The sequence below is a fragment of the Haliotis rufescens genome, unplaced genomic scaffold, assembly GCF_023055435.1.
Source record: "Haliotis rufescens isolate VD_foot unplaced genomic scaffold, xgHalRufe1.0.p SCAF_11, whole genome shotgun sequence".
Taxonomy (NCBI): domain Eukaryota; kingdom Metazoa; phylum Mollusca; class Gastropoda; order Lepetellida; family Haliotidae; genus Haliotis; species Haliotis rufescens.
The window spans coordinates 1,002,091-1,028,417 of record NW_025963791.1 but is presented as its reverse complement, the minus strand read 5'-3'; the positions used below and the strand labels follow the sequence as shown (position 1 = coordinate 1,028,417).

The window sequence follows — 26,327 nt, the reverse complement described above, 5'->3', positions numbered from 1 at the left end:
ATCGCTTAAATACCGTGATACATGATTTGGCATGGCCTATTGTTCAATTATCTGACATTGGTTTGCTTGTGAAAACTATTTAAAACATATTGTATCATTTAATATACAGCAATCCTCTAGATCTACGCCTGCGCAACCATGTAACAGACCATTGAACACAATATTGAGTTATGGCCATTCATTCATTCATTCTACAAGAAAACGTAGGGCCGCGAGAATCATATACCCGCCTTGGCCCTCCTCTCGACTACCAGATTAGCATTAAAAAATTGGGCTGTTAGTTTCTGAGAATAACACGAGCCGATTATCTTTATGAATGTAACTGCCGGTTGACTCACGCTGTTTCTTTGAAATATGATTGCTTTCGAACCAAACCTCAGCGTGCATGGACTGGGCATACCTCGTATAACCATACAGGTATGAGAAACTGGATAAATGACAAGGAAGATGGGGAGACAACTCCGTTTCATCGGCTGTCCTACCTTGTAACTTTCTTTGGATGCAACTTATGACCAGAGATATCTGTTTTGACGAAATAGCAAGATAGAAGAATTACACAATTCCAGAGCTCCAGACAAGCTGCGCATATCCATAGGTGAGCACCACAAATCTCCATTACCCAATTTATTTGGAGTCGCTTGCACACAAATACGTAGGAAGAAATAGCATACGTTACGTAACGTGTCTACATATCTTTATTGACTGAACGAATACATGCATGGCGTTTAATTCCCCGATGCAAATTATAAGTCTCCTCAAACCACGTTTTAGCAGATTTATGTTCACTTATTGGTTTAAAGGGGCACTGATCTAACGCAATTCCCCGGACTGGTTGTTGGCTTTGTTATTGTTTTTTCCCCCGTGAGTACCCGGATGATACGCAACGCAACTGAGCGTGACCAGAGACTGGGATACCGTCTGCAAGGACAGCTAAATAAACTTGGAGGCTGGAGGCTGGAGGCAATGTTTGTTTTACGCATTTTTGCATAAACACTGATTGGTTAACCGTGATCTATAAAGATTTCGACAAAGGGCGCATGTTAATTAATTTCTTCAGCCTAAACTAACAGACAAAAAGAACGGCGGAGCTCATCGGATGTCGTCATTTGGAAATACCCCAGATGGTTATAGTTAACACTAAAAAAAAGTATCCATGCAGTGAAAGCATTTTCGGTTTTTGGATTGCGTCGATAATAGATTACTACTCCCTTGATGTCATCCACGTTTTCTCGCATAACCCTATACTTGTGTATTTGTCGTCATTCACTTGATGCTCAGTTAATGAATTTATTACAGGTACAATTAGTGGTAGCACCACTTAGATTACCTGACAAAGGTTCCCATTTGGCATTTATTGTGTCTGGGGTAATTATTCAATCTAAATCCAGGTTTGAAGTGAGGTGAAATGTGTGTTATGTAATATACACGTGGCAGACCAGCAAGAGGTGAATGATCAGTTGATTTACTTTTTTTGTAAATCAACGGATCGTTCCTAGTCATCAAAGGATTAACAGAAAATACGTTGATTGATTAATCACTGTTATCTTGCAGTGGATATGTCAAAAGTCTAGGTTTACTAAAACAAAGGGAATACACACATATTCTTGCGTGAAGTGCCGATGTAAAAACAACATACTTTGTTCAAAGGGTTAACTGATAATACGTTGATTGATTGATCATTGTTATCTATCACTCAATGGATTTTTTAGGAACCGTCGACATTATGAAAATAGTTGTCACGTGGGCTTTCTCAGCTGACCCTTGAGACTTGACACCTATGTGAAACACCTGAAACAATCCAAGTGATCAGTTGAGAAACGAACACGGGTTATAATATCCCAAAACGATATATATCTTTTAAAATATGTGATTGTTACAGAGTCACGTGACATCAAATAGGTTTCTTTGTACAGCTGCAGACGAGTGGGATATTGTTCCTTTGTATGGATATTCACGGATACATTCCTCGAACAAGGAAGCTGCCTAAAATTTATACACATAAATTTGGTAGGTTGTAATTATGGTATTTGCATTTTGTTTTCCTTCATTTGCTGTAGCATTGAACCGATTCCTTCTTTGTTTCTCTACGTCTTGGTTGGGAAATTCTTCAATGCGCGATAGACGTTGTTTTCACAGGCCTTTTCCCTTGTAAGCGTGTATATATTACCGTCAATTTGTAAAATGTAATTCTCTCAGGCAATTTATAAAATGTGTAAATATTTCAGTCATTTTGACTAAAAAATCTGTCCAGATTGATTAAGGCGATCAAAAGGGCCTACAAACATCACAACAGATTATTATGTAGGATTAGAAGCCAAACAACGTAGAAATGTACTTTTCAACGTAACATTTTCAGTCTCTTGGTGATGACATTAAACATCAAAATGTTTGGAATTCGTTATCATAATAATACAGATGGAAATGTTTTTCAGTCACTTTGTTAAATAACTGAATATTAAGGCGTTGAATAAATTTGAAAATGTTACACATTTTGACAGTAAAAAATATACACACTATCAAAAAGCAATGCTCAGGTGAAATATTTACTTTGTGTTGCAAGTCAAAATAGTGTAAACGAAAATCGCAAAATTACCAAGCAAGTGACTTATCAAAACTTCGTCACCATTACCGATGCTAACCACAAAGATACCTACATTTCCTTATTATCTCCAAAACTGTATTTCATTTTGTTGATCAATGTGACCATACGCCCTCTATATTACTACCCATACAAGTGACTAATGCGCTTACGAATGGCGCAGCAGAGGTACGAACTAGTCTAGATTTCTGCTATACATCCGGGTACTCACTGGGAAAAAACAATAACAAAGGCAACAACCAGTCCCGGGGAATTGCGTTAGATCAGTGCCCCTTTAACTATACCCAATATAGATCTACTTGACCCCAAGGAGTAAAACTATAAAAGAAGACTACCCAAAGTGGATGAAAACATATGTCGTAAATACTCAAAACATCATCAGCAACCCTGACATTTGGTATGTAATTATGATGTATTAATCCAGGTCAGTCACTTTGGACCAGCCATTGACATATATAATTATACTTTGCGCCCATATAAGGGTAGATCTAAAAATGAAATTCACACATTTGATGTCATATAAACATGTGCATGCAGATCTTGGTTTTTATGATTTTGAGGTTGGTAACCGCCAGTTATATCTCTCACCATGTTCCTCTAACTGACATCAGAGTTTTCAGACTTTGTTATTTACTGGCTGCGTCATAGAGCAGTATTCATTATAAACATGATATGATGTATGGATATCATACAATACAACACCCCAGCCGAGAGCCGTCCGACAGCCAAGACAAGGCCCGCATGTCTCACAGGTCTTTGCTAACAAGGCCAATATAATGACTAGTGCATTGTGGTGGGATATGATATATAGCATGACAAATATATCTGTATGGCGTATAAATTATAAGTTGTAGCAGTAACATGAGGGATACATGTGGCTTTATGCGTTCCGCGTTAGGTTTTATACTACAAGCCAGAGGCAGGTGATATAAAACCTGATGCAGGACGCATAAAACCCCATGTACCCTGAGTAACACTGCTACATCAAATTTATCCTACCGACGTGTTATTATGACATTGTAATGGAATTAAAACAAATTCAAAATTGATAGAAAACAGCTGTTTGATTGAGCTGAGGTTAACTTGTGCAATGTCACATGACCTTCATTGACTTAGAAAAAGCATGCAGCGTTTTGCTTTGAAGCATGGTATAAATGATTTATTCTACCTCTCAGAAATCATATTTTATCAAGATCACAAGAACCAATCAGATCTTATCATTCTGACATGGAGATATGATAAGTATATTTATGCATACTGTCTACAGAGCATCAAGTGAGTTGCTCAGTTTAATCAAGTGACTTAGCCATGGTGGTTTCAAATGTGAAGCCCAGGTGGAAAATGTAAAAGATATGTAGAACAAGAGAGCCAATATCATCCCTAACATATTGTGTTGAATTTAAAACTTATGTTGATCTGAATGAAAAAGCTCTGTCAAAAGACTAAAAAAAACAATCAGTATCTCACTTACCTGTTTTACTCATTAATTTCCAGGTTAATGCTTCTTGAGGAAAAATGAGCCAGGAAATAGAACCGCTGAAGTCTTTAGAAGCTGTGTTGTCATGGCAGCCATCATCAACAACTGAGCTGGCCAGGAGCAGCATTGAGCTTTCCCGCTCCTTCAGTAGACGTGGGGATGCCCCCAAGACACTGGTGTGCCATGACATGAAAGGGGGGTACCGCAATGACAGGTGAGTAGAATGGGTTTAAACACAGGGGGGGGTGTTAGATGGAGGACAGGTGAGTAGAATGGGTTTAAACACAGGGGAGTGTGGTAGATGGAAGACAGGTGAGTAGAATGGGTTTAAACACAGGGGGGGTGGTAGATGGAAGACAGGTGAGTAGAATGGGTTTAAACACAGGGGGGGGTGGTAGATGGAAGACAGGTGAGTAGAATGGGTTTAAACACAGGGGTGGGGTGGTAGATGGAGGACAGGTGAGTAGAATGGGTTTAAACACAGGGGAGTGTGGTAGATGGAAGACAGGTGAGTAGAATGGGTTTAAACACAGGGGGGGGGGGGGGGTGGTAGATGGAGGACAGGTGAGTAGAATGGGTTTAAACACAGGGGAGTGTGGTAGATGGAAGACAGGTGAGTAGAATGGGTTTAAACACAGGGGGGGGGGGGGGTGGTAGATGGAGGACAGGTGAGTAGAATGGGTTTAAACACAGGGGAGTGTTGTAGATGGAGGACAGGTGAGTAGAATGGGTTTAAACACAGGGGGGGTGGGGTGGTAGATGCAAGACAGGTGAGTAGAATGGGTTTAAACACAGGGGGGTGTGGTAGATGGAGGACAGGTAAGTAGAATGGGTTTAAACACAGGGGAGTGTGGTAGATGGAGGACAGGTGAGTAGAATGGGTTTAAACACAGGGGAGTGTGGTAGATGGAAGACAGGTGAGTAGAATGGGTTTAAACACAGGGGAGTGTGGTAGATGGAGGACAGGTGAGTAGAATGGGTTTAAACACAGGGGAGTGTGGTAGATGGAGGACAGGTGAGTAGAATGGGTTTAAACACAGGGGAGTGTGGTAGATGGAGGACAGGTGAGTAGAGTGGGTTTAAACACAGGGGAGTGTGGTAGATGGAAGACAGGTGAGTAGAATGGGTTTAAACACAGGGGAGTGTGGTAGATGGAAGACAGGTGAGTAGAATGGGTTTAAACACAGGGGAGTGTGGTAGATGGAAGACAGGTGAGTAGAATGGGTTTAAACACAGGGGGGGTGGGGTGGTAGATGCAAGACAGGTGAGTAGAATGGGTTTAAACACAGGGGAGTGTGGTAGATGGAGGACAGGTGAGTAGAATGGGTTTAAACATAGGGGAGCGTGGTAGATGGAGGACAGGTGAGTAGAATGGGTTTAAACATAGGGGAGTGTGGTAGATGGAGGACAGGTGAGTAGAATGGGTTTAAACAAAGGGGAGTGTGGTAGATGGAGGACAGGTGAGTAGAATGGGTTTAAACACAGGGGAGTGTGGTAGATGGAGGACAGGTGAGTAGAATGGGTTTAAACACAGGGGAGTGTGGTAGATGGAGGACAGGTGAGTAGAATGGGTTTAAACACAGGGGAGTGTGGTAGATGGAGGACAGGTGAGTAGAATGGGTTTAAACACAGGGGAGTGTTGTAGATGGAGGACAGGTGAGTAGAATGGGTTTAAACACAGGGGGGGTGGGGTGGTAGATGCAAGACAGGTGAGTAGAATGGGTTTAAACACAGGGGGGTGTGGTAGATGGAGGACAGGTGAGTAGAATGGGTTTAAACACAGGGGAGTGTGGTAGATGGAGGACAGGTGAGTAGAATGGGTTTAAACACAGGGGAGTGTGGTAGATGGAAGACAGGTGAGTAGAATGGGTTTAAACACAGGGGAGTGTGGTAGATGGAGGACAGGTGAGTAGAATGGGTTTAAACACAGGGGAGTGTGGTAGATGGAGGACAGGTGAGTAGAATGGGTTTAAACACAGGGGAGTGTGGTAGATGGAGGACAGGTGAGTAGAGTGGGTTTAAACACAGGGGAGTGTGGTAGATGGAGGACAGGTGAGTAGAATGGGTTTAAACACAGGGGAGTGTGGTAGATGGAAGACAGGTGAGTAGAATGGGTTTAAACACAGGGGAGTGTGGTAGATGGAGGACAGGTGAGTAGAATGGGTTTAAACACAGGGGAGTGTGGTAGATGGAGGACAGGTGAGTAGAATGGGTTTTAACATAGGGGAGTGTGGTAGATGGAAGACAGGTGAGTAGAATGGGTTTAAACACAGGGGAGTGTGGTAGATGGAAGACAGGTGAGTAGAATGGGTTTAAACACAGGGGAGTGTGGTAGATGGAGGACAGGTGAGTAGAATGGGTTTAAACATAGGGGAGCGTGGTAGATGGAAGACAGGTGAGTAGAATGGGTTTAAACATAGGGGAGCGTGGTAGATGGAGGACAGGTGAGTAGAATGGGTTTAAACAAAGGGGAGTGTGGTAGATTGAGGACAGGTGAGTAGAATGGGTTTAAACACAGGGGAGCGTGGTAGATGGAAGACAGGTGAGTAGAATGGGTTTAAACATAGGGGAGCGTGGTAGATGGAGGACAGGTGAGTAGAATGGGTTTAAACACAGGGGAGTGTGGTAGATGGAAGACAGGTGAGTAGAATGGGTTTAAACACAGGGGAGTGTGGTAGATGGAGGACAGGTGAGTAGAATGGGTTTAAACACAGGGGAGTGTGGTAGATGGAGGACAGGTGAGTAGAATGGGTTTAAACATAGGGGAGTGTGGTAGATGGAGGACAGGTGAGTAGAATGGGTTTAAACACAGGGGAGTGTGGTAGATGGAAGACAGGTGAGTAGAATGGGTTTAAACACAGGGGAGTGTGGTAGATGGAGGACAGGTGAGTAGAATGGGTTTAAACACAGGGGAGTGTGGTAGATGGAGGACAGGTGAGTAGAATGGGTTTAAACATAGGGGAGTGTGGTAGATGGAGGACAGGTGAGTAGAATGGGTTTAAACACAGGGGAGTGTGGTAGATGGAAGACAGGTGAGTAGAATGGGTTTAAACACAGGGGAGTGTGGTAGATGGGGGACAGGTGAGTAGAATGGGTTTAAACACAGGGGGGGTGGGGTGGTAGATGCAAGACAGGTGAGTAGAATGGGTTTAAACACAGGGGAGTGTGGTAGATGGAGGACAGGTGAGTAGAATGGGTTTAAACACAGGGGAGTGTGGTAGATGGAGGACAGGTGAGTAGAATGGGTTTAAACACAGGGGAGTGTGGTAGATGGAAGACAGGTGAGTAGAATGGGTTTAAACATAGGGGAGCGTGGTAGATGGAGGACAGGTGAGTAGAATGGGTTTAAACACAGGGGAGTGTGGTAGATGGAGGACAGGTGAGTAGAATGGGTTTAAACACAGGGGAGTGTGGTAGATGGAAGACAGGTGAGTAGAATGGGTTTAAACATAGGGGAGCGTGGTAGATGGAGGACAGGTGAGTAGAATGGGTTTAAACACAGGGGAGTGTGGTAGATGGAGGACAGGTGAGTAGAATGGGTTTAAACACAGGGGAGTGTGGTAGATGGAGGACAGGTGAGTAGAATGGGTTTAAACACAGGGGAGTGTGGTAGATGGGGGACAGGTGAGTAGAATGGGTTTAAACACAGGGGAGTGTGGTAGATGGGGGACAGGTGAGTAGAATGGGTTTAAACACAGGGGAGTGTGGTAGATGGAAGACAGGTGAGTAGAATGGGTTTAAACACAGGGGAGTGTGGTAGATGGAGGACAGGTGAGTAGAATGGGTTTAAACACAGGGGAGTGTGGTAGATGGAGGACAGGTGAGTAGAATGGGTTTAAACACAGGGGAGTGTGGTAGATGGAGGACAGGTGAGTAGAATGGGTTTAAACACAGGGGAGTGTGGGACTTGCCAAATATTATGGACTTCCATAGGCTGTATTGGATATATTTGTTTCTGGGTCTGTATGACAGACTATGATTCCCCAAAGAGTACAGTTTACCCCCCTCCCTCACTAACACACAAATAATTCATAACATAACATTAACAAATAGTAATTAAACATTTGATCGACATGATAATGATGCATCAGCACTTATGCTTGTGTTGAGTTTGCATTGACATTTGTTCCTGCTGATTTAAGCTTATTTTCTGTTTTAAGGTTTGTTGCAGGCTGTGATGAGGATGGATACCGGTTCTACCACTGGCAGTATTTGGACATGTTTGTATACTTCAGCCATAACCTGGTGACCATCCCGCCTCCATGCTGGACTAACGCAGCTCACACACATGGAGTCCAAGTACTGGGTGAGTTCTTCCTCTCTGACTTACGCAGCTCACACACATGGAGTCCAAGTACTGGGTGAGTTCTTCCTCTCTGACTAACACAGCTCACAATAATGGAGACCTAGTACTGGGTGAGTTCTTCCTCTCTGACTAACACAGCTCACACACATGGAGTCCAAGTACTGGGTGAGTTCTTCCTCTCTGACTAACAAACCTCACACACATGGAGACCTAGTACTGGTTGAGTTCTTCCTCTCTGACTAACACACCTCACACACATGGAGACCTAGTACTGGTTGAGTTCTTCCTCTCTGACTAACACAGCTCACACACATGGAGACCTATTACTGGGTGAGTTCTTCCTCTCTGACTAACACACCTCACACACATGGAGACCTAGTACTGGTTGAGTTCTTCCTCTCTGACTAACACAGCTCACACACATGGAGTCCAAGTACTGGGTGAGTTCTTCCTCTCTGACTAATGCAGCTCAAACACATAGAGTCCAAGTACTGGGTGAGTTCTTCCTCTCTGACTAACACACCTCACACACATGGAGACCTAGTACTGGTTGAGTTCTTCCTCTCTGACTAACGCACCTCACACACATGGAGACCTAGTACTGGGTGAGATCTTTCTCTCTGACTTTAGACACTTATTTAATATATTTGGTCTGAATCACAAACTCATGTATGAATCTCTACATGTGTTGCTCACAGTTTTTGCCTTTAAAAGATAAATGATGTCTGAATTTCACAAGAATTTGTTTCCTCTGCAGGGACATTTATCACTGAATGGAATGATGGGAAGAAGATATGTTCGGAATTCCTTCAATCGTCACGTGACTACCGCGGCTTGGCCAACAAGATGGTGGAGATAATGAAGTACTATGGCTTCGATGGATGGCTGATCAACATAGAGAATGTCATTGAGGTGAGTGTACAGAGACTGCGTGTGGAGTCTAGGTGGGCCTGGTCAACTCAAAGATGGACGCATTGTTTGTAACACTTTATGGAGTTACCTGCCCCTCTGTTAATGTCAGCCTGGGTCCTGTACAAAGGGAACTTTGCACTAAGACGATCACAACTCCCATACTTTAACATAGATTTATGACAGTCGTAGCCCTAAGATCACTTTGTAGAACGGGGCCTATGTATGTGAAAATGTGTATAGATTTGATTTATGATTGTTTAAGATACTTTGTAACCATGGTGATGCCTCAGGTGAATGCATATACATACTACACATCTGTAATTTCACTGGAGTATTCTGTTCCTTAGTCATGCCGTGATCTGCTTGTCCCAAAGGAAGAGGTATGATAGGGGCCCACTTCCACCAACTGGAAGAGTCAATATTATGACCCTTGATCTGTGAGCTCCATATACGGCTCATATGTTTCACAAGTCAGTTACATGCGTTACTGTTGGCTTTCCTCCCACATTCATCTGACACACGGTGATACAAGTCTTGTCATTCATTCACTGTATATTTACTGACAGAATCATACTGGAACGACTCAATTTGCACCTGAACTGTCCTGAAGCAATATGTTCCTTCTGCCACCCTGTTTATATATGTGTTTGTATGTTTGTCTGTAGGAGGATAAAGTGAGCCATCTCAGGGAGTTTGTCGCCTATTTGACACAGAGATGTCACTCGGAGGTCATGGGGTCAAAGGTCATCTGGTATGACAGTGTCACAAGGTCAGGTGAACTGAAATGGCAGGATCAGCTGAATGAGGAAAACAAGTAAGACAATCCTACTGCACACTCGTGGTGAAGAGAGTGACGAGATGCTCATGAAATTAATGCAAGCATGAAATCATTGTGAAAAAATGCAAGTGTCACATGCTCATATCAATAAAGTGATGCAATATTATCTGGACATATTTGAGCTTCATATCACACATGGTTCACGACTGGAAACAATGATATGCTCCAGGTGGACAATATGGTAATTGAGCCCTAGATTTAGATGAGACAGTTGGGTAGCAAAGTGGTTAAAGTGTTCCAGCATCACACTGAAGACCCATGTTCCATTCCCCACATGGGTACAATGTGTGAAGCACATTTCTAGTGTCCCCTGCCGTGATATTGCTGGAATATTGCTAAAAGCAGCGTAAAACCATACTCACTCGATCACTCACTCACTCACTCACTCACTCACTCACTCACTCACTCACTCACTCACTCACTCACTCACTCACTCACTCACTCACTCACTCACTCACTCACTCGATTAAGTGCTTCTCACCAAGTGTCAAGTGTGGTCAGTTTGTTTCACAACTCATCTCTGACTGTCACCAACCATGTATGATGACTTATTTTTCTTGAGAAACTCATCATATTGTCTTAATTTATTATAATTATGCCGTGAATGTTCAATATAGCATCAGCAGTAATGGTAAATACATAATGCTGCTCATTCACATCTGTGTAGCATCTTCCCAAGGCAAGGGAGTTAACTGACTATAAAAGTCCAGTTTTCACCTTTTGCCGAACTAGGCTGGAATTATGGAGTTAATTTTGGCTGGACTGACATGTCTATGCATAATCAATTCAAATTGGGTAATGGGTTCGTAAACTGGCGTGCAGATATCAGTTGATTGTAGGATTTGCAAAGCATGTGTACCGCAAACTCGGCCTCAACAGATATTTTCCAAATCTTTAGATGTTTTTAATCAAGGTGCTCTTTGCGAAGTAAGACCTGTTTTATTACAATATAGATTTTGATGATTGATCAAATCTTGACCGTGCGCCGCCATTTTGTTTGAAGCAAATGCAAGTGATATGAGAAATGGAATTGTGATTGGTCAATAGTAGAGACACAGAAAGGACATAAATCATCATACGATCGAGCCAAGAAATTCCAGCCTAGTTCACCACGAGCGGAAACTGGACTTTTAGGGTCAGTTAACTCCCTTGCCAAGGGAAGATGTCCATGTAACAACACTTGGAACCGGTACAATCTTCGTCAGCGACCTGGCCAATCCCATATAATATGCCTTTTTTGAATTTACTGCTATTTATTCCATGGAAGTTAGATCATGTATCGGGCTGGAGAAGTTTGGTTTGTGAAGAAGGAAAACAATTATGTTCCATTGAACTGCTTTCTTCCCATCCTATGTAATGGAATTCTGAGTCAACAGTCCTGGTCTTGTCACTTACTTATTTATTAGTGTTTAAGTTCAAAGGTGGGGCTACTTGCATTCATTTCATGACACATTTTAGGCCAGGGGTCAACTCCCACTTTAGTTTGGTGAAACTTTAATTTCATGATTGACAGCAGGCCAGATATATATGATTACATTATGTCATAAACACTTAATGGCAATGCTGTTTATGTTTCTGATAAACGTCATATAATACTTGTGCCCTTTTTCCTAGGATGTTCTTCGATGCATGTGATGGTATTTTTCTCAACTACAACTGGGATGAGTCAAAGCTACAGAACAGCTACAACATGGCTGACAGCAAGCGTGTCCATGATGTGTTTGTGGGTGTGGACGTGTTTGGGCGTGGCTGCCCTGGGGGTGGAGGATACAACTCCTGCGAGGTGATCACTGCTGAGGAATTTGTATTATACAGTTCTTTTGAAATAGATGCTCTGTAGCTCATTAGAATTTTTCTGAAATGTAATATTAGATCCGAAAGGTGTTACAAGGAAAAGCTGAAAATGCAAAATAACTAACAGAATTTACTGACACAACAGATATCCTAACTGCATGCAAGCTATTATATACATTGATACAGGAATAGCTTGGTGAGTTGAGGGTCCAAACTAGGTCACAAAATGTGTTCTTAGGTATACTACATACTTACTCCATATCACAATTTTAATTAGTTATGGCAACACTTCGCAATGCTTAGAATTTAGGAAAATAAGAATATTAAAAAAATCACAATTGTGAACAAAATAATGATTGCCCAATTAACCTCCCAAGGGCACTCCGTCTAGAATCCTAGATGAATCCGTGACGTGATAGTGAGTGCAGTAAACTTAGATGAACAGGGGTATGTGGAAGTTAAAACTATGGCAGAGGCATCAAGGTTAAAAATCAAAATATGCCAAGAAACATATTATTTTTGTTATTCCAAATACATGTACCACATATCTGCTGCATATCAAGTTTCATTATGGTACATTCAGGAATGGCTGAATAACAGCCAGAAATGACATTTTCAATATGGCTGTCATGCCAGCCATGTTTAGAAGAAGTTTGTGAACACAGCTAAGAGACACCCTAGCCGGGATCATACTTGCAAAGTTTCAGCTTTAATGCAAATGTTTCTGACAAACAAATAGACAATCATTCCACCACGCACAAAACACTCACTTGAAAGCAAAGGTCATGAGAGCTATAAAACAAATATTCTGTCTTACTATGTATACTGTTCACAGGCAATGATGAAGATTCGTCAAGCCAACTTATCTGCAGCAATCTTTGCTCAAGGGTGGGTGTACGAGACACAGGGTGTGGAAAACTTTACAAGGAACGAAGACAGGTAGGACCACACAGAACTATTATACAGAGGACATCAATGCTGTGTGTCACCATTGACGTATATCATTGTTTGGTGGTCTGCAGGTTCATGTTTTATGATATGTGCAAATTGTTTGCAAAGTGTCGACTAGGTAATGTTAATTATCATCCAAAACTGGCTCCAACAGGAGATATCGCTTGGGTAAGATCCAGTGAAATTACATCACATTGCTTTGCAGACCATTGTGACATCATTGGTTACCATGAAGTCACAATCAAATGACATCACTAATGGCTCTGCTACTGAAGCTGTCAGCAGTACTTTTTACACTTAAGACACTGCTTATTACTGTCTACAAACTGCAAAAGTTGGAAGAATGATGTTGGATGATAAATATAATCTCACCCTCGTGTCTTTTGATATCAAATATATCAACACTCGTTGATAAAAGTGGAATAACTCCTCGACAAGCCTAGGAGTTTTTCCACTTTTATCAACTCATTTTGATATCAAAAGACACGAGGGTAAGATTCTCTATTTAAGGTACTGACACATGAAACTTCAGAAAGTTTCCACAACCTGAATTCCTAGATTGTTTAGTTTGTTTCAGGTTCTGGCAGCTGTTGCATGACTACTGTTCCACCCCGACCTTCACCAGTCCCCTTCTGTGTACATCCTTCTGCCAAGGTGAAGGACAAAAATACTTCTGTAAAGGGAAGGTAAGATCTGATTCAGATTGATTTACAGCTAGGGATAATTGGCGTTTCTTGTCAGACAGCATGTTTATCTCTTTCAGTAACCAGACAAAATTGATATTAGCATGAGTGAAAATGTCACCTTTTTCTGGACACAAGTAAAGACAATAGTTATTGTATTTATTATGAATTTTCTCACTGATCTTTCATGAAAGATGTCATAATGACAGTCAGGCAGACTGAAAGTAGTTCCTGCCAAAAGTGTTATTTCACTCGATTGATATTGATTATATTTCTTAAGATAAATTATAGTACTTCATCTAGAAATACTTGATAGCCTCTTACAGTGTCCTCTTGCAGATAATAGTCCAGTGACAAGATTGGGAGGTAAGCAGCATTGTCTAGACTGAGGAAGGGATACAATAGTTTAAGGTATGATAAGGATAGTAAGTCAGGTTCAAGTGTAGGTATATCTCTTCACAATCAAGTCCAGACTTACGCTATTTGATTTGAATTAATTCAGGAGAGAGTTCCTCTTAACTTCAGGTTGTGAAAGACCATCCATGGTACAACTTGAGTCTGCAGCAGCTGCAGCCAACCTTCAACTTGCAAGGTCAGAGGTCAGATGTCAAGAGCTTAGAGTTTACAGCGAGTGATGGGTACTTGGGGGGCGGCTGTCTGCTCCTGCGGGGCAAGGTGGAGAAGGAAGCGCTGTGGTTCAAGTAGGTCACATCTGGCTGGTCATCACAGTGATGACTTTTAGTTCCTCTGGTCCTCATAGACTCTCATCTGTAAACATTAACATTGTACTTCTTCCCAAAGACTGATGGATGGAATTTGCTGAAACATTTTGACTTGTGTACAAAACCAGTTTGTAAAATCCTGCAATTCCCACTATTGACATGTGTAACTCATGATAAAGTTTGATCCAGGTGAACTGCAGAACCCTGGACACAATTATCAAATTTCATACCTGTGATTAAAGTATTACGATTTCTGTAGTTCAGAATCCACGTTATCAATGTTCTACAGAGTTGTGTCCTGGAAGAGGACTATACCCACATACAGTCTGCATGAGAACAATATAACAGTTTGTTCCAGCTTGATGCCCCAGTCTCTACAGCGCTGTATGTCTCCATCACCAGCAAGTGGGAACCGGACAACATCCAGCCTATTCTCAAGTTGACTCTGTCCAAGGGAGACAACTCTCGTGTCCTGTATCTGGAGGAGGAAGAGGGTGGGGAAGCAGGGAGGAAGCAACTGAAGACCAAAGACGTATACGTCCGTGTGAAGACCAATATCGAGAAAGTGTCAATAAGACCCCATGAAGAAGACACTAGAGTTTACAACTCGCAGAACATGAATAAATGGAAGACAAGGTTTGTATTGATCAATGTTTTCAAAAGTTTGTGATAGGAGTCATTTTTGTTAAATGTGTATTGGATAGTACTGGTGTATTGTAAGATTGTATGTTGAACTAGGATCCTGCTGTTTGAAAAGTCATTTTCTGAGGATCTTTTTTTTCAGGAGATATATGTATTTTACATGTATATCTATGCATCAAACTTTGTTATACCCTTAACTATAGCAGGGTAATAATATTTTGTTTAATATGGATTTGATTTTCTAAATTTGATCAGGCAACGTAGAGTTTTTTAAGAGATTATTCATTTGCACATATGGGACGGCTGAAAAGTTCTGAGCTTAACCACGATGGAATGCATTGGTTGCTAATTATTTTTCTACATCGTCCCCACCAAGGCCCAAACAGTTATGCTAAAGATGCAGGAGTGCCTGGATCCCACTGGTGTAGAAGGCCTCCTCCTGGTGGTGTTCAAAGTCGTCCACAGCAGAAATGACATCATCATCATTTGCATAATGCTTGCCAGACAATTTGGGAAGAGGTGGAAATCTTCCATGCAAAGTCTGGTGCATAGGGAGGATGTTCAATGAGTTCAAAGCCACAGTTGCCATGGTAACAACAGACTTTTGTTCAGGTGCATTGTCCTGGTGGAATGATGACCCTGGAGCGTTTCTGATCAGGAGTCAGAAGCCTTTGAACCCAACCTGCTGTAACCTTTGTTTTTCCCAGTTCATTCCTCAGAATGTTCTAAATTCTCTTATGAGAGATGTCTACTGTATTGGCTATGTGACATATGGTAACTCGTCAATCATCCATAATCATATCATGCATTATGTCAACATTTTCGTTAGTTGGAAGTCTTCCTGATCTTGGATCATTTTTGAGGCTCTCTCTTCCTGTCTTGAACTCTGTTGCCCTCCTCATGAAAGTCGCAAAGGAGGGAGCATCATCCCCTGTGTCTGCACAGCTGATAATGCTTGGTGCCAGCTTGGTTGCCACTTGTGTCCATCTTCATCAACAGAGAATACCCCGTTACTTTGATGCCTGCAGAAATATGCTGTTGTGTATTTGTTTCAAATGTATCCTGTAAGCATGGAAATACATGCAAACTGTCAGGGTGTACTACAAATTCTTCCTATTCAGCCACCCCTGATACTCAGGAACTGTTAGTGTTAGTCGTACCAGCAGTAACTACCAGTGCTTTGTACAGGTGTTTCAGGGTGGAGGAGACTCAGGTGTGTGGATGGACGCTACAGGCGGTCAGTGTGGGGATATCAGCCCGGGACAAGGAGCTGAACTCTGTCTGTCTTTATTTAGGACAGATCCAGGTGGGTCGATTCATTCAGTCATAACAGACATGGAACTCATGTCACTGTAGTCTAACACTGTTTGTAGCAATCTGACCCCATGGGTTTCCGGGGAAGAACAGGTCTTCGAGTTTACCTTGCTTGTTGTAAGAGGTGACTGAAAAGCATTGGGTGGGAAGACTCCGAAACCTGCCAGGTACCCCTTATCAACCACTGGTGGATCAACACTGGTTGAGATACTTGTCAAGACTGAGTTCGAACATTGGTGCCATAAATTATTTTTTGACACATATAAGGCACTTGATCCATGTCATTTTACGTTGTGCATAGTGTCTACATTGGGGACAAGAGTTCTCAAAAAGCTACTGAAGTTACATGAATGAAAGTTTGCAGGGGTATCTGAGAGATACTTATCAAGACTAACTTAAGAAAATTGGTGCCATTAATTTTATTTTTTTCAGAGTTACATCCTTTGGAACATGTTTTTAGATTTTTATGCATCCTGTCTTGAATGGGGGACAAGTTGCCTGAGAAACTACATGAAAGTGTATATACATACTTATGAGAGATACCTGTTATACAGTTAAGAATGACTTCCATAGTATTCATGACTATATCAACAAACAAAATTCTAATATGCCCCGTGGTGGGGGATAGTGATAATGCTGTTGTCTTGATTAGTGTGTTTGTAGTACCTGGAGTGAGTGAGTGAGGGAGTTTTAACTTTGTAGAGTATTCCAGTTACATCACGGCATGTCAGCGTACTGTGGGAGGAAAGCCCAAAGTGACGCAGGTCTCAGATGTTTGTAACCAATCTGTATGGAAGGACATGTATCTCCTACATTACTGGGGGCACAGGTGGCCCAGTTGTCTAAGGCACTGCAATTTGTTATGCAGAGTTGTGTCCCTTTGGCACGCCAGGAACCCATGTTTGTGGGTTCGAATCCCAGTTCCAAGTGGTAAATCTGAGACCTGCATCACTTCGGGCTTTCCTCTCAAATTAAGCTGACACGCCGTGAGATACTTGTAACACTGTTCAAAGCTACAATAAACGAACTCACTCACTCACTCACTCCATTACTATTTCGAATGAGAATCTTTTCAGTAGAAATGTTTAGCAACATGCTTTACAATGATGCCCAATGCTTTGATTTCTTTGGGAACACTAACTCTCAAAGGTTTATTTCAGATTCTCACTAAGCCTCCATCAAATCCTTCATCGGGTGTACAAAAACTTACATGCTCACATCTCAACCAAGAGGAAGATGATTCAGGGGGAGATCACTCCTACAGCTTACAGTGGCAGGATGCTGGGTGCAGCTACCATGTGCAGTATTACAATGTGTACCAGATGGCAGCGGACACTGTACTGGTGGGGCAGAGTCTCCCCCCCAGTTGTGTCCTCTCCCTCAGCCGCAGCCATGATAGTGAGCTGTGTGTGCAGACTGTCATGACAGATGGCTCCGTTGTACCCCTGACAGACTGCCCTTCCTGCAGCCTTCCATGCTGAATGTGTGTGTTGTGTTTTGAAGAAGTATGTTGAGAAGAAAAGGCTGATCATGTCGGATTTGGAGTAAAATGTCATTAGGACATTTCCATTTTTTTAATTCCTGATAGAACATTCTTCCTTATCATCACTACTTTAGCTCACAGCAAACAAGACTGGTCAAAGGTTAAACCATCCATTAGATTGATTTGTTGGAATATTATGTATGGACAAAGCTGAAACTTTAGGACGTCTAGCACCATACTAGCACTCAGTAGCATTGAAGTAAAAAAACAACTTTTTTTAAAGACTAACCATGTGATTCACATGAATTAATAGCAGTTAATGAAAAGTGAACATTATTTTTATCATTGATGGGACCTTTTGACATGTAAACCCAGCATCAGAAACCCTGCATTATACAAAAAAGAATTCTTCTATTTAGGGTTTGTACTTTCTCAAAGAACTGAATTATGACTTCCACCACCAAGTGCCTTAATCACTCTTGGGCAAATGGCATGACTACTAGTCAACAGTATAGACAGGTCCAGTAGGTTTGGACAGACCAAGTTACCGTCAACTTTACTGTGCACAGTTGCTTCCCTTAGGATGAGCTGGGTCTTGGTGTGGAGGGATTTACCCTGGTCTATATATGTGGGAGTCCTGGGGACTCGCGGGAACTTGTGGGGACCCAGGTATCCCTGCTGTGTGACCACTGTACATAAAACACAAACTCTGTGTGATGCCTTACACTTCTTTCAGAAATGGATTTCCTTGTTTGATATTAAACTAAAAGCCCCAGAAAAGAAAATCTGACTTTGACTGTCCGTGTTATTGTTTTATCATTCCAACGTCCATAATGTTTTGCGTCCAATGGGACTCGCAGTGGATGTTATTTCAATCCATCCATAATTACTCTGCATATAGGATGCGTCCGGTAAAACTTGGGGTTTTAAGTTCCAGAACCTTGGTCTGTCAGCTGCAGCCCATCCTGGTGGGTTGCACCAATGTGGAGTACGCAATGACCTGTCACCGTGGGCTTTCGTCCTACATTTAGGTGACACACTGTTGAAGCAGCATTGAAGCCAACCTCAGATTGTTTCCTCCTGCAGAGTTCATCTCTGCATGAAGACCCTCCGATCAGCATCAAGCTTCCAAATTCTCAGTACGTGCGAGCAACGCATTCAGACCAGCATATCTGATTCTGTGTCTCGAAAACGAACTTAATCACCCTGTTCCAAATGAAAATGATATTTAATTCACCCTGTCATTTCTTAACACCATGGCAGCCAAAATATTTCTGTATGGGTTCTGAATTTCTGAATCGAGGTAAAAAAATATATTAAGCCAAATTGTTTCGGTACATTACATATGATTGTATTTACAAAGATCTTATTTTAGATAGGTTTTTGTTAAACAAAACTCACTTGCTATCTCATATCAGCTTCATTTATTTTCCACAAACGTAGGAAAAAAATCATCAATACACAAACAGTTGTTGTATGATTTATTTACAAAAAGATATTATACAAGGTTTGTAAAGATCAGAAATGTACAACCTGTATATTGAAAATGTATTTCTCACAAAGTCAAGCATGTGTTCATAAAGCCTTACATACAAAGTCAATAAAACCAAGGTATTTCAAATAACAATACCCCATTATCTGTCATGACAGTGTTATATTCAAGTAGAATACCCACAACTCACAAGAAGGGGGTGTATGTGAAGTATAAATGGTCCACATAAAAATTGTGTTTCTTATTAGCAGGAATTGATTACAAAGCATTACAAACTTTAAATAATCTGAAACAAAAGGCAAAGCTATTGATATTGTTCAGGGGATCTTCACATAATATTCAATAAAAAAAAGCACCTGTTGAATCAACACATTTAATCCAGTCTCACCCAACTCATCCTTACCTTATCTTGTTCTCCTTTTCCAAGTGGCGATACTAGGTCCCCAGAGGCTGCATATTGGAAAAGCAACTAGGGTCGGCGGTTACAATGGAAGGCAGTTCTATATATATATACTGCTTGGATGGGGGTCCCTGGCAAGACTATGTCTTAACTATCCCTTGTTAGGGCATTGAACTTAATACATACTGTAGTGTTGCAGGCACAGGCTCATCCTCAAACACTCGCTCTGGCCGGGGAATGCATCTTGTCTTGTCTTGTGGTTTATACCCCACGCTCTAATATACTCCAGCAAAAAAGTTAGGGATCATCCATATTTTTGGGGATACTGTTTTGTAATGAAAACTGAGTTTCTGTTTAATAAATTATTTCTGCATATAAATATATTTTGGATCCCTAACTTTTGTTCAGTATATGTAAAAACAGGTCCATGCACAGCGATGAGTAGGGAGCCACGTGCAGAGCAGTCTATTCAATTAAGGGATATACAGTATGGACTGTACATTGTTTTCAGGGCCACAATGTTCTTACTGTGAACGTTATTGATCCCCTCCCCACCCCCCCTGCTTTCTCCAGTCCTGACGTTACATTGGGGTGAGTGAGTACCGGTATAGCCTCATCAGTTGGCCTCTACAACAAGCATGGGGGTACTGGGGACCTAGTCTGCCCTAAATCTCCAAGGGGTCATAGCCACCAGGATATGGAGTCAACTCTGGATATAAGCAACTCAAGAGGCAACGTGGGGGACACTATTTGCCATCAGCAATTCCCATGAATAATAACAATGGTTGGGTGTTACTCTTTTGGCTCTCCTAAGGTATCTGACTAACACCCAGGTGCATCACCTGAATGTCACTCCGAACTGACATTAACAATGTCCATCTGACACATCTCTGTTCATCACTGCCCTTAGTCAGATTCGGATTCATCACATATAGGTCGAGTAGCCCATAACCTGATAGGCCAGGCATCAGAAATACAGGGCCAGGGACAACATAGCTCAGAAAAGGAGGCACAGTTTGCATGAATATATTAGTTATAGCCAACTTGTTATATCGGACTTGTTATACCAGACTTTAATATCCAGGGCTGACTCTACCTGTCAGTATTGCTACATGTAGGAAAACTATTCACTCATTCACACACTATACCCATGATTATCACTGACAACAAATATTATGTCAGAGTATTATTTTTGTGATATGGCAGAGCAGTATCTTGTGACCCTGACCTTACTGTAGTTATGCTGGTGGGAAAATGTAATTTGTAAATGGCAACAAATAATCAGTCATAAAAAACTCACCAAACATAATCATGATACCTGTGAATGGTAATAACCAAATGAAATCTGTGGTAATAAATAGTGTCCCAATTCTATACACTTCAATACCAAAACACACAACTAATTAACCATAGCACTTCAGTGTTCAGGGATGTGACAGCATATCTTGGTGGTCTGATGATGTCATCACATAAAGAATAGGCAAAGTGAATATTTTACAACAACACTGTAATTATATGCTCATGCGTAAAAAGTACAAACAGTGGTCAGTATTTCAAAATATTGGCTAAGTAAAGGAACCTATTGTCCTAGTTACTTACACTTCTCTGTAGCACTATCTAGGGGACAGACATTCAAACAACGAGGAATATCTTATAAAAGATTTTACAATTTTATTCCAACAGAAGATTTGTTCAAAACAATTGTAAAATAAACTTGAAAAAGCTTGATAAGAAATGAAAAACAGTTTAAATCTCAAGTCATTATGGTAATTACGTGTGGTCTTATCATAAATTGTGGACATTATGTCTTATAGCTCGTCTATGAAATAATCCTAACTGCTTTTAAATGATAATGGCTAAATATGCCAGTATTCAATGTAGGAAGAACACCATTCTCTTATGTTCATAATGTAATATAAGAGGTGTCCATGAATTTACACAATAGCTGGATCTGATCAGCAGCCACTGTACTGCTGAAACATTGCTGATGCAACATCCAACATCCAACTCAAAACAATTACACAGTTACATACAGATGCTGATATCAAAGTATCAAAAACTCAGTGAGTCCTTCAATGTGCATATTGCCTATATTATCAACTGCCACTCTTATTTTCAATTATGTTAAACTATGTATCCACAATCTGAAAGAAACAGTTATTCATATTGCCGTTTCCCTGCCTATGGTGTGGGTTGTCAACATCACTTAAAGCATGCACTGTTCAGATTTACCATAGATATGGCAGGACTAAAATAATATTACAATAAAGAAAAAATCCTATACCTCCAGGGTTCGCATATCTGGTAAACCTGCACTAAACCCCTGGATCCAGTCCTGGGTTCTAGCAATCTCAAATTACCCGCCTTTGATTTGCTACGCTATTCAGTCTAATGGACCAATCAGAATGCAGTTACAACCCAGTCTAAATATTGGGTTTGCGATATCAACATGGTGACCAGGCCCACTGATTACAATAGACTTTACGAGAAATTCAACATTGAAAAACTGACAGACATGCAAATGAAGACCCTCAAAAATCTTTTTGATAGAAAGGTTTCTTCAAGTCCATTTAAACGGGGGTGGCTTTGGTTTCTAGGCAATATGTGTTACCTCCTATACCTGTTTCCTTATCTTGACGTTTGATTGGTTGATAAAATGTGACCGGGGTGGGTAATTTGCAATCATGAGAATCACAGGAATGGATCCAAGAGTTTGTGTAGTTTACCCAAATGAGAGCCCTGGAGAAAAAACATGTACCAATAATAAAACTATACATAAAATCATCAGAAATGTGGTCAACATGATCAATCAAGCACAATTTTTAGGTAGGAATGTAAAATATATTGAATGTATGACAAAAAACAAATAATGGAAAAACAACATAACACATGGTTTTGATTCCACTACATAGTTTGAAGGAAGATTACAGTTGACGAACTGAGGCCCCAACAAACGGCACCAAGCAGGTCTTTCATACAAATAATCTGACCTTTAAACACTTAAACTTTCATTATATGTAGACCTCACATACTAAACATTTCCAAAACCGAAATTATATTTCTAGTGCAAAGTCACACAATCAACGATAACATGTCTGGGATATCACTGAGCACCTACCTCTGTTATAAGGATTACTTTTTCAAAGTTATTTGTCTTTAACCTCAGTGCAAAGGTATCTCAGTAAGACAACATCTTACAAACAGAATGAAATATCAATGAAATATCATTGACTTAATTACCTTGTAGTTAATTGCCTTGAGAAGTATGTTTAATACATATTTACATAAAAGCTTGAATAATGTGACTGGCCTCACTTCTAGCATATGCACATTGAGGTATGTATGTTTGTAATTTTACAATTATGTAAATGCAAGTAATACTTGGTTGATGTATTGACTGGTACATAACTTCATAGGATCACGGTAAAAAAATAACATGGGTCATTAATAGTCTCTTGTGATTTTGAAAATCTGCATTGATGTTAATTCATGTTACAATTGTGTGACTTCAAAATTAAGCACTTTCCTAATGTTAATAAAATGAAGAAGATTGATGATGATTATTAAATTATTGTAAACTACATCATAAAATGACAATATGGTCAGACAATTTGATGTGTTGGTTTACAGAAATTCCAGGGTGGATTTAAGATTAATTGTCTCCAAACATTCTTGGACTAGGTTTTAAAAATATAACAAAAAGATGTTTGAAATAAGAACATTGTCAGCTAAACACTTTTGTAAAAGTTGTGGTTATCTCCAAGCCCAAGAAACAAGAACTCTGATTGGCCTGACACAAACACAAGATGAGTCATGGTCACTAAAGTAACTGATCAGAAAGAAATATTTCCCCCATTCACTTGAAGTCTGTGAGCAGAGATCAAGTGATGTGTTGTTTGAGAATAGAACATCACACAACAGAACAGTGCTCTGGACCTTCAAGATTTCAGCAATGAGTAATTTGTAAATTTGAATTAAAAAATGGCAACTCTGCAAATGACAGGACACTACCGAAAATCATTTTAATTATTTTAGGGAACCTGTCTCAACATAAACCTACATCTGTACACACCGCTGCCCGATGTATGAAAGGTTACCTTTCAGAACGACTTTCTCTTAATTGGGACAGTTAGTCTATATGTAGTCTTATTCAGGCGAGTTGCTAGAATTATCAATGTTCATTAATGTAGCCGGTACTCAACACAGGACAGGCCTGAAGTGCCACATTCATTTACTGGTGTGTAAACATGGTAAAGGAACCTTTAGAAACCTGTTCACATTTAGGACATGCTCATCTTTAAAATAAGACAACAATGGCCTGTCAGAATTTTAGGATTTGATGTTGTGTCATATTCATACTGTCTACCAATAGACTAGAGAACCACAGTATGGAGGGTCCGATATGTAAGGAGGTTAATAAGGTAGACACATTAACAATCAACTCACAACCACTACTGCCGTACTAACATCAGCCAAAGGACCTAGCCTGACCCGCCTATCTTCATCACAAACATTGGAGAAAAACAACCAACTTCCCATACATTTCCTGACAGCATTGTTATCCAGGCTGATGTGCCACACTGTTCCTCTGTCTAGAATACGGACTGTCCAACTACAGCAAAATGTTACGTCTGAATAACTGAAGTGTGGTTATCATGTGTTGGAAGATGGAGCCAGGAGTTCGAAGGAGGTAGTTTTGTTAATCTTCCCTATGGCCATTTAATCAACTCTGTGGTGGCAAAGCAACTTATATTTAATGAAAAGTACCTATGTTTAAATACTGACAGTTTTTTCCTCCAATGTTGTTGGGAGCCCTTCTGGGTCTCTCCACACTGACCCTAACGGAAACTCAGCACGTCAGGATTGGTCTGCAAATGGAACCATATCTGTGCTGTCCTTGGCTTTGCTATTCCTGCTCAACATTCAAGCTAGGCCCTTGAGTATTGTACAAAGAGTCAAAATGTCACAAACACTGAAAGGGATATAGATGTGATAATAAATATGGCACCATTGGAATTATGAATAGCAAATCTTGGAAACACAACACATTGCATTGGTTTTGAAAAGTACATGAACAAGACATTTACAAAACATTTGTCCCGGTGATTACACTTCCTTTATACAGGTTCCTCTGATAGTGCCTCACTCAGATAGTCATCAAGTTATCTTTGATTCCAGTGTGATTTAGTGACATTAAACTGAAAGACTGGCCACTTGACAGTCTACATGGTATAAGGTGTATCTGATACTGGGTGTGATGTACTTGCTAATGAATTCTATTGAGTAAACCCACCTAAGTATAATATTAGTAAGTTTTGTCTCATTTCTAACTCCGAGGAAGGACATATTTCTATCTGTAGCATTGGTCTTAAGCAGACATTGTAAACCAGGCAATACAAGAACTTCATGACTACATCAAATACTCACATATATACAGGAGAAACATTAATTTATATATACAAGAATGACATATTCCAATCACACAGATTTCAGATTATATTTTTACACTGTAAGGACATATCATTTTAGAAATATGTTCACTTAAATAATGTAAACAATTCAGGGTGATCAATAATTTTAGTTTCCTTTTGGTGAACATCAGGACTTGTTACTAGTTGTCCAGATTGATTGGGGAGCAAACAGTTTTCTCTCCTTGTTTTAATATATTTTCTGCCTACAGAGAAAAAATGGAGTTAAAGCCTTGTGACCTGAAAATCACCTTTGTTATTGCCTACCATGATAATGTGAAATAACACAGTCATAACAAAATACTGGAAAATACATGTTGTATGTAGACAGTATGGTTCTTACAAATCCATAGCCATCTAAATTCTAAGAATGTGCCAAGACCCTGTAAGCCTCTCTCCTCAGATGTACAGAATTAACTGTGACATTTAACATGCATTTCCAACATTAGCAAGTAATTGTTATATGTATCTACACAATAACACAATGCATAAATATAGTAAGTTTTGTTTATCCACATCTCACATCCACCACCTCTTCACACCAACTGTAAATAAGTAATCTCCTTCTGTATATGCCACCCAAATTCTGGACACTTTATCAAAATACCACCATCACGGTCACAATTTCTTACTTCAGACATGTTTATCATGGCAACATTTGCTCCTATTTGTTACCATGCTGTCCATGTTGCCCAACCTGTCAAGGGAGATCACTCCACACATTAGTGGTTGTTGACCTCAATGTCTTGACTTCGATATGATGATAAATAGTAACAAAACTCAGGCTTCTACCGCTTAATAAGCCGAATGGAGTTGGACTTCTTTGGAACAAGAATGGCAGCAACTGGAAAAGAACAATAGCCGTGTAAACTTTACACATATTGTCACCAAGGATACTTGTAATGCCCGAAGGTTAATATGGACAGTTACTTTATGGTAGAATATTGAAAGTGTAGTGATCATGATAATTTTTATAGAAAACTACTTTGGCACAATGACATCCTAAGAAATAGATGGAATAGCAGTTTGTTAGGGTCACAACTGTAAAAACATCCCGGTGTGGCAAAGTTCTCTTCCCGAGGCCATACTGAATGGCAGGTCCGTTATCTATCTTCAACCTACCATTAATGTGTCAGACAACGAAATTAAGTATTCTGTTTGATAAATCCCTTATTGAAAGGTAATGTACCAAGTACACACATTCATAATCCTGGGGAGCTCAGATGGCCCAGTCGTCTAAGGCACG

The 26,327-nt window shown here is 40.5% G+C and overlaps 2 protein-coding genes across 2 annotated transcripts in view; one reads left to right on the top strand and one right to left on the bottom strand.

The window, feature by feature from the left end:
* Positions 1-19,894, top strand: LOC124144584 (cytosolic endo-beta-N-acetylglucosaminidase-like). The gene is made up of 12 exons (XM_046514072.2): positions 1-595; positions 4,094-4,290; positions 8,237-8,382; positions 9,140-9,294; positions 9,960-10,108; positions 11,747-11,915; positions 12,762-12,865; positions 13,455-13,563; positions 14,086-14,261; positions 14,631-14,918; positions 16,113-16,230; positions 17,399-19,894. Exons 2-12 carry the CDS (start codon positions 4,115-4,117, stop codon positions 17,717-17,719), a joined length of 1,911 nt encoding a protein of 636 aa, XP_046370028.2. The 5' UTR covers positions 1-595; positions 4,094-4,114; the 3' UTR covers positions 17,720-19,894.
* The window catches only part of LOC124144586 (arf-GAP with dual PH domain-containing protein 1-like), a 25,733-nt gene continuing 18,595 nt past the window's right edge, over positions 19,190-26,327 (bottom strand). Inside the window, exon 9 of the mRNA XM_046514074.2 lies at positions 19,190-25,925. Coding sequence (XP_046370030.1) covers positions 25,870-25,925 — 56 coding nt within the window. The 3' untranslated portion in view covers positions 19,190-25,869. The remainder of the gene's footprint in view (positions 25,926-26,327) is intronic.

Bases quoted from the DNA above. Each gene is read 5' to 3' on its own strand.
- LOC124144584 (XM_046514072.2), top strand. From the start codon at position 4,115: ATGAGCCAGGAAATAGAACCGCTGAAGTCTTTAGAAGCTGTGTTGTCA. The intron at 4,291-8,236 runs GTGAGTAGAATG...TTCTGTTTTAAG, and splicing joins GGGGGGTACCGCAATGACAG to GTTTGTTGCAGGCTGTGATG. The intron at 11,916-12,761 runs GTGATCACTGCT...TACTGTTCACAG, and splicing joins GAGGATACAACTCCTGCGAG to GCAATGATGAAGATTCGTCA.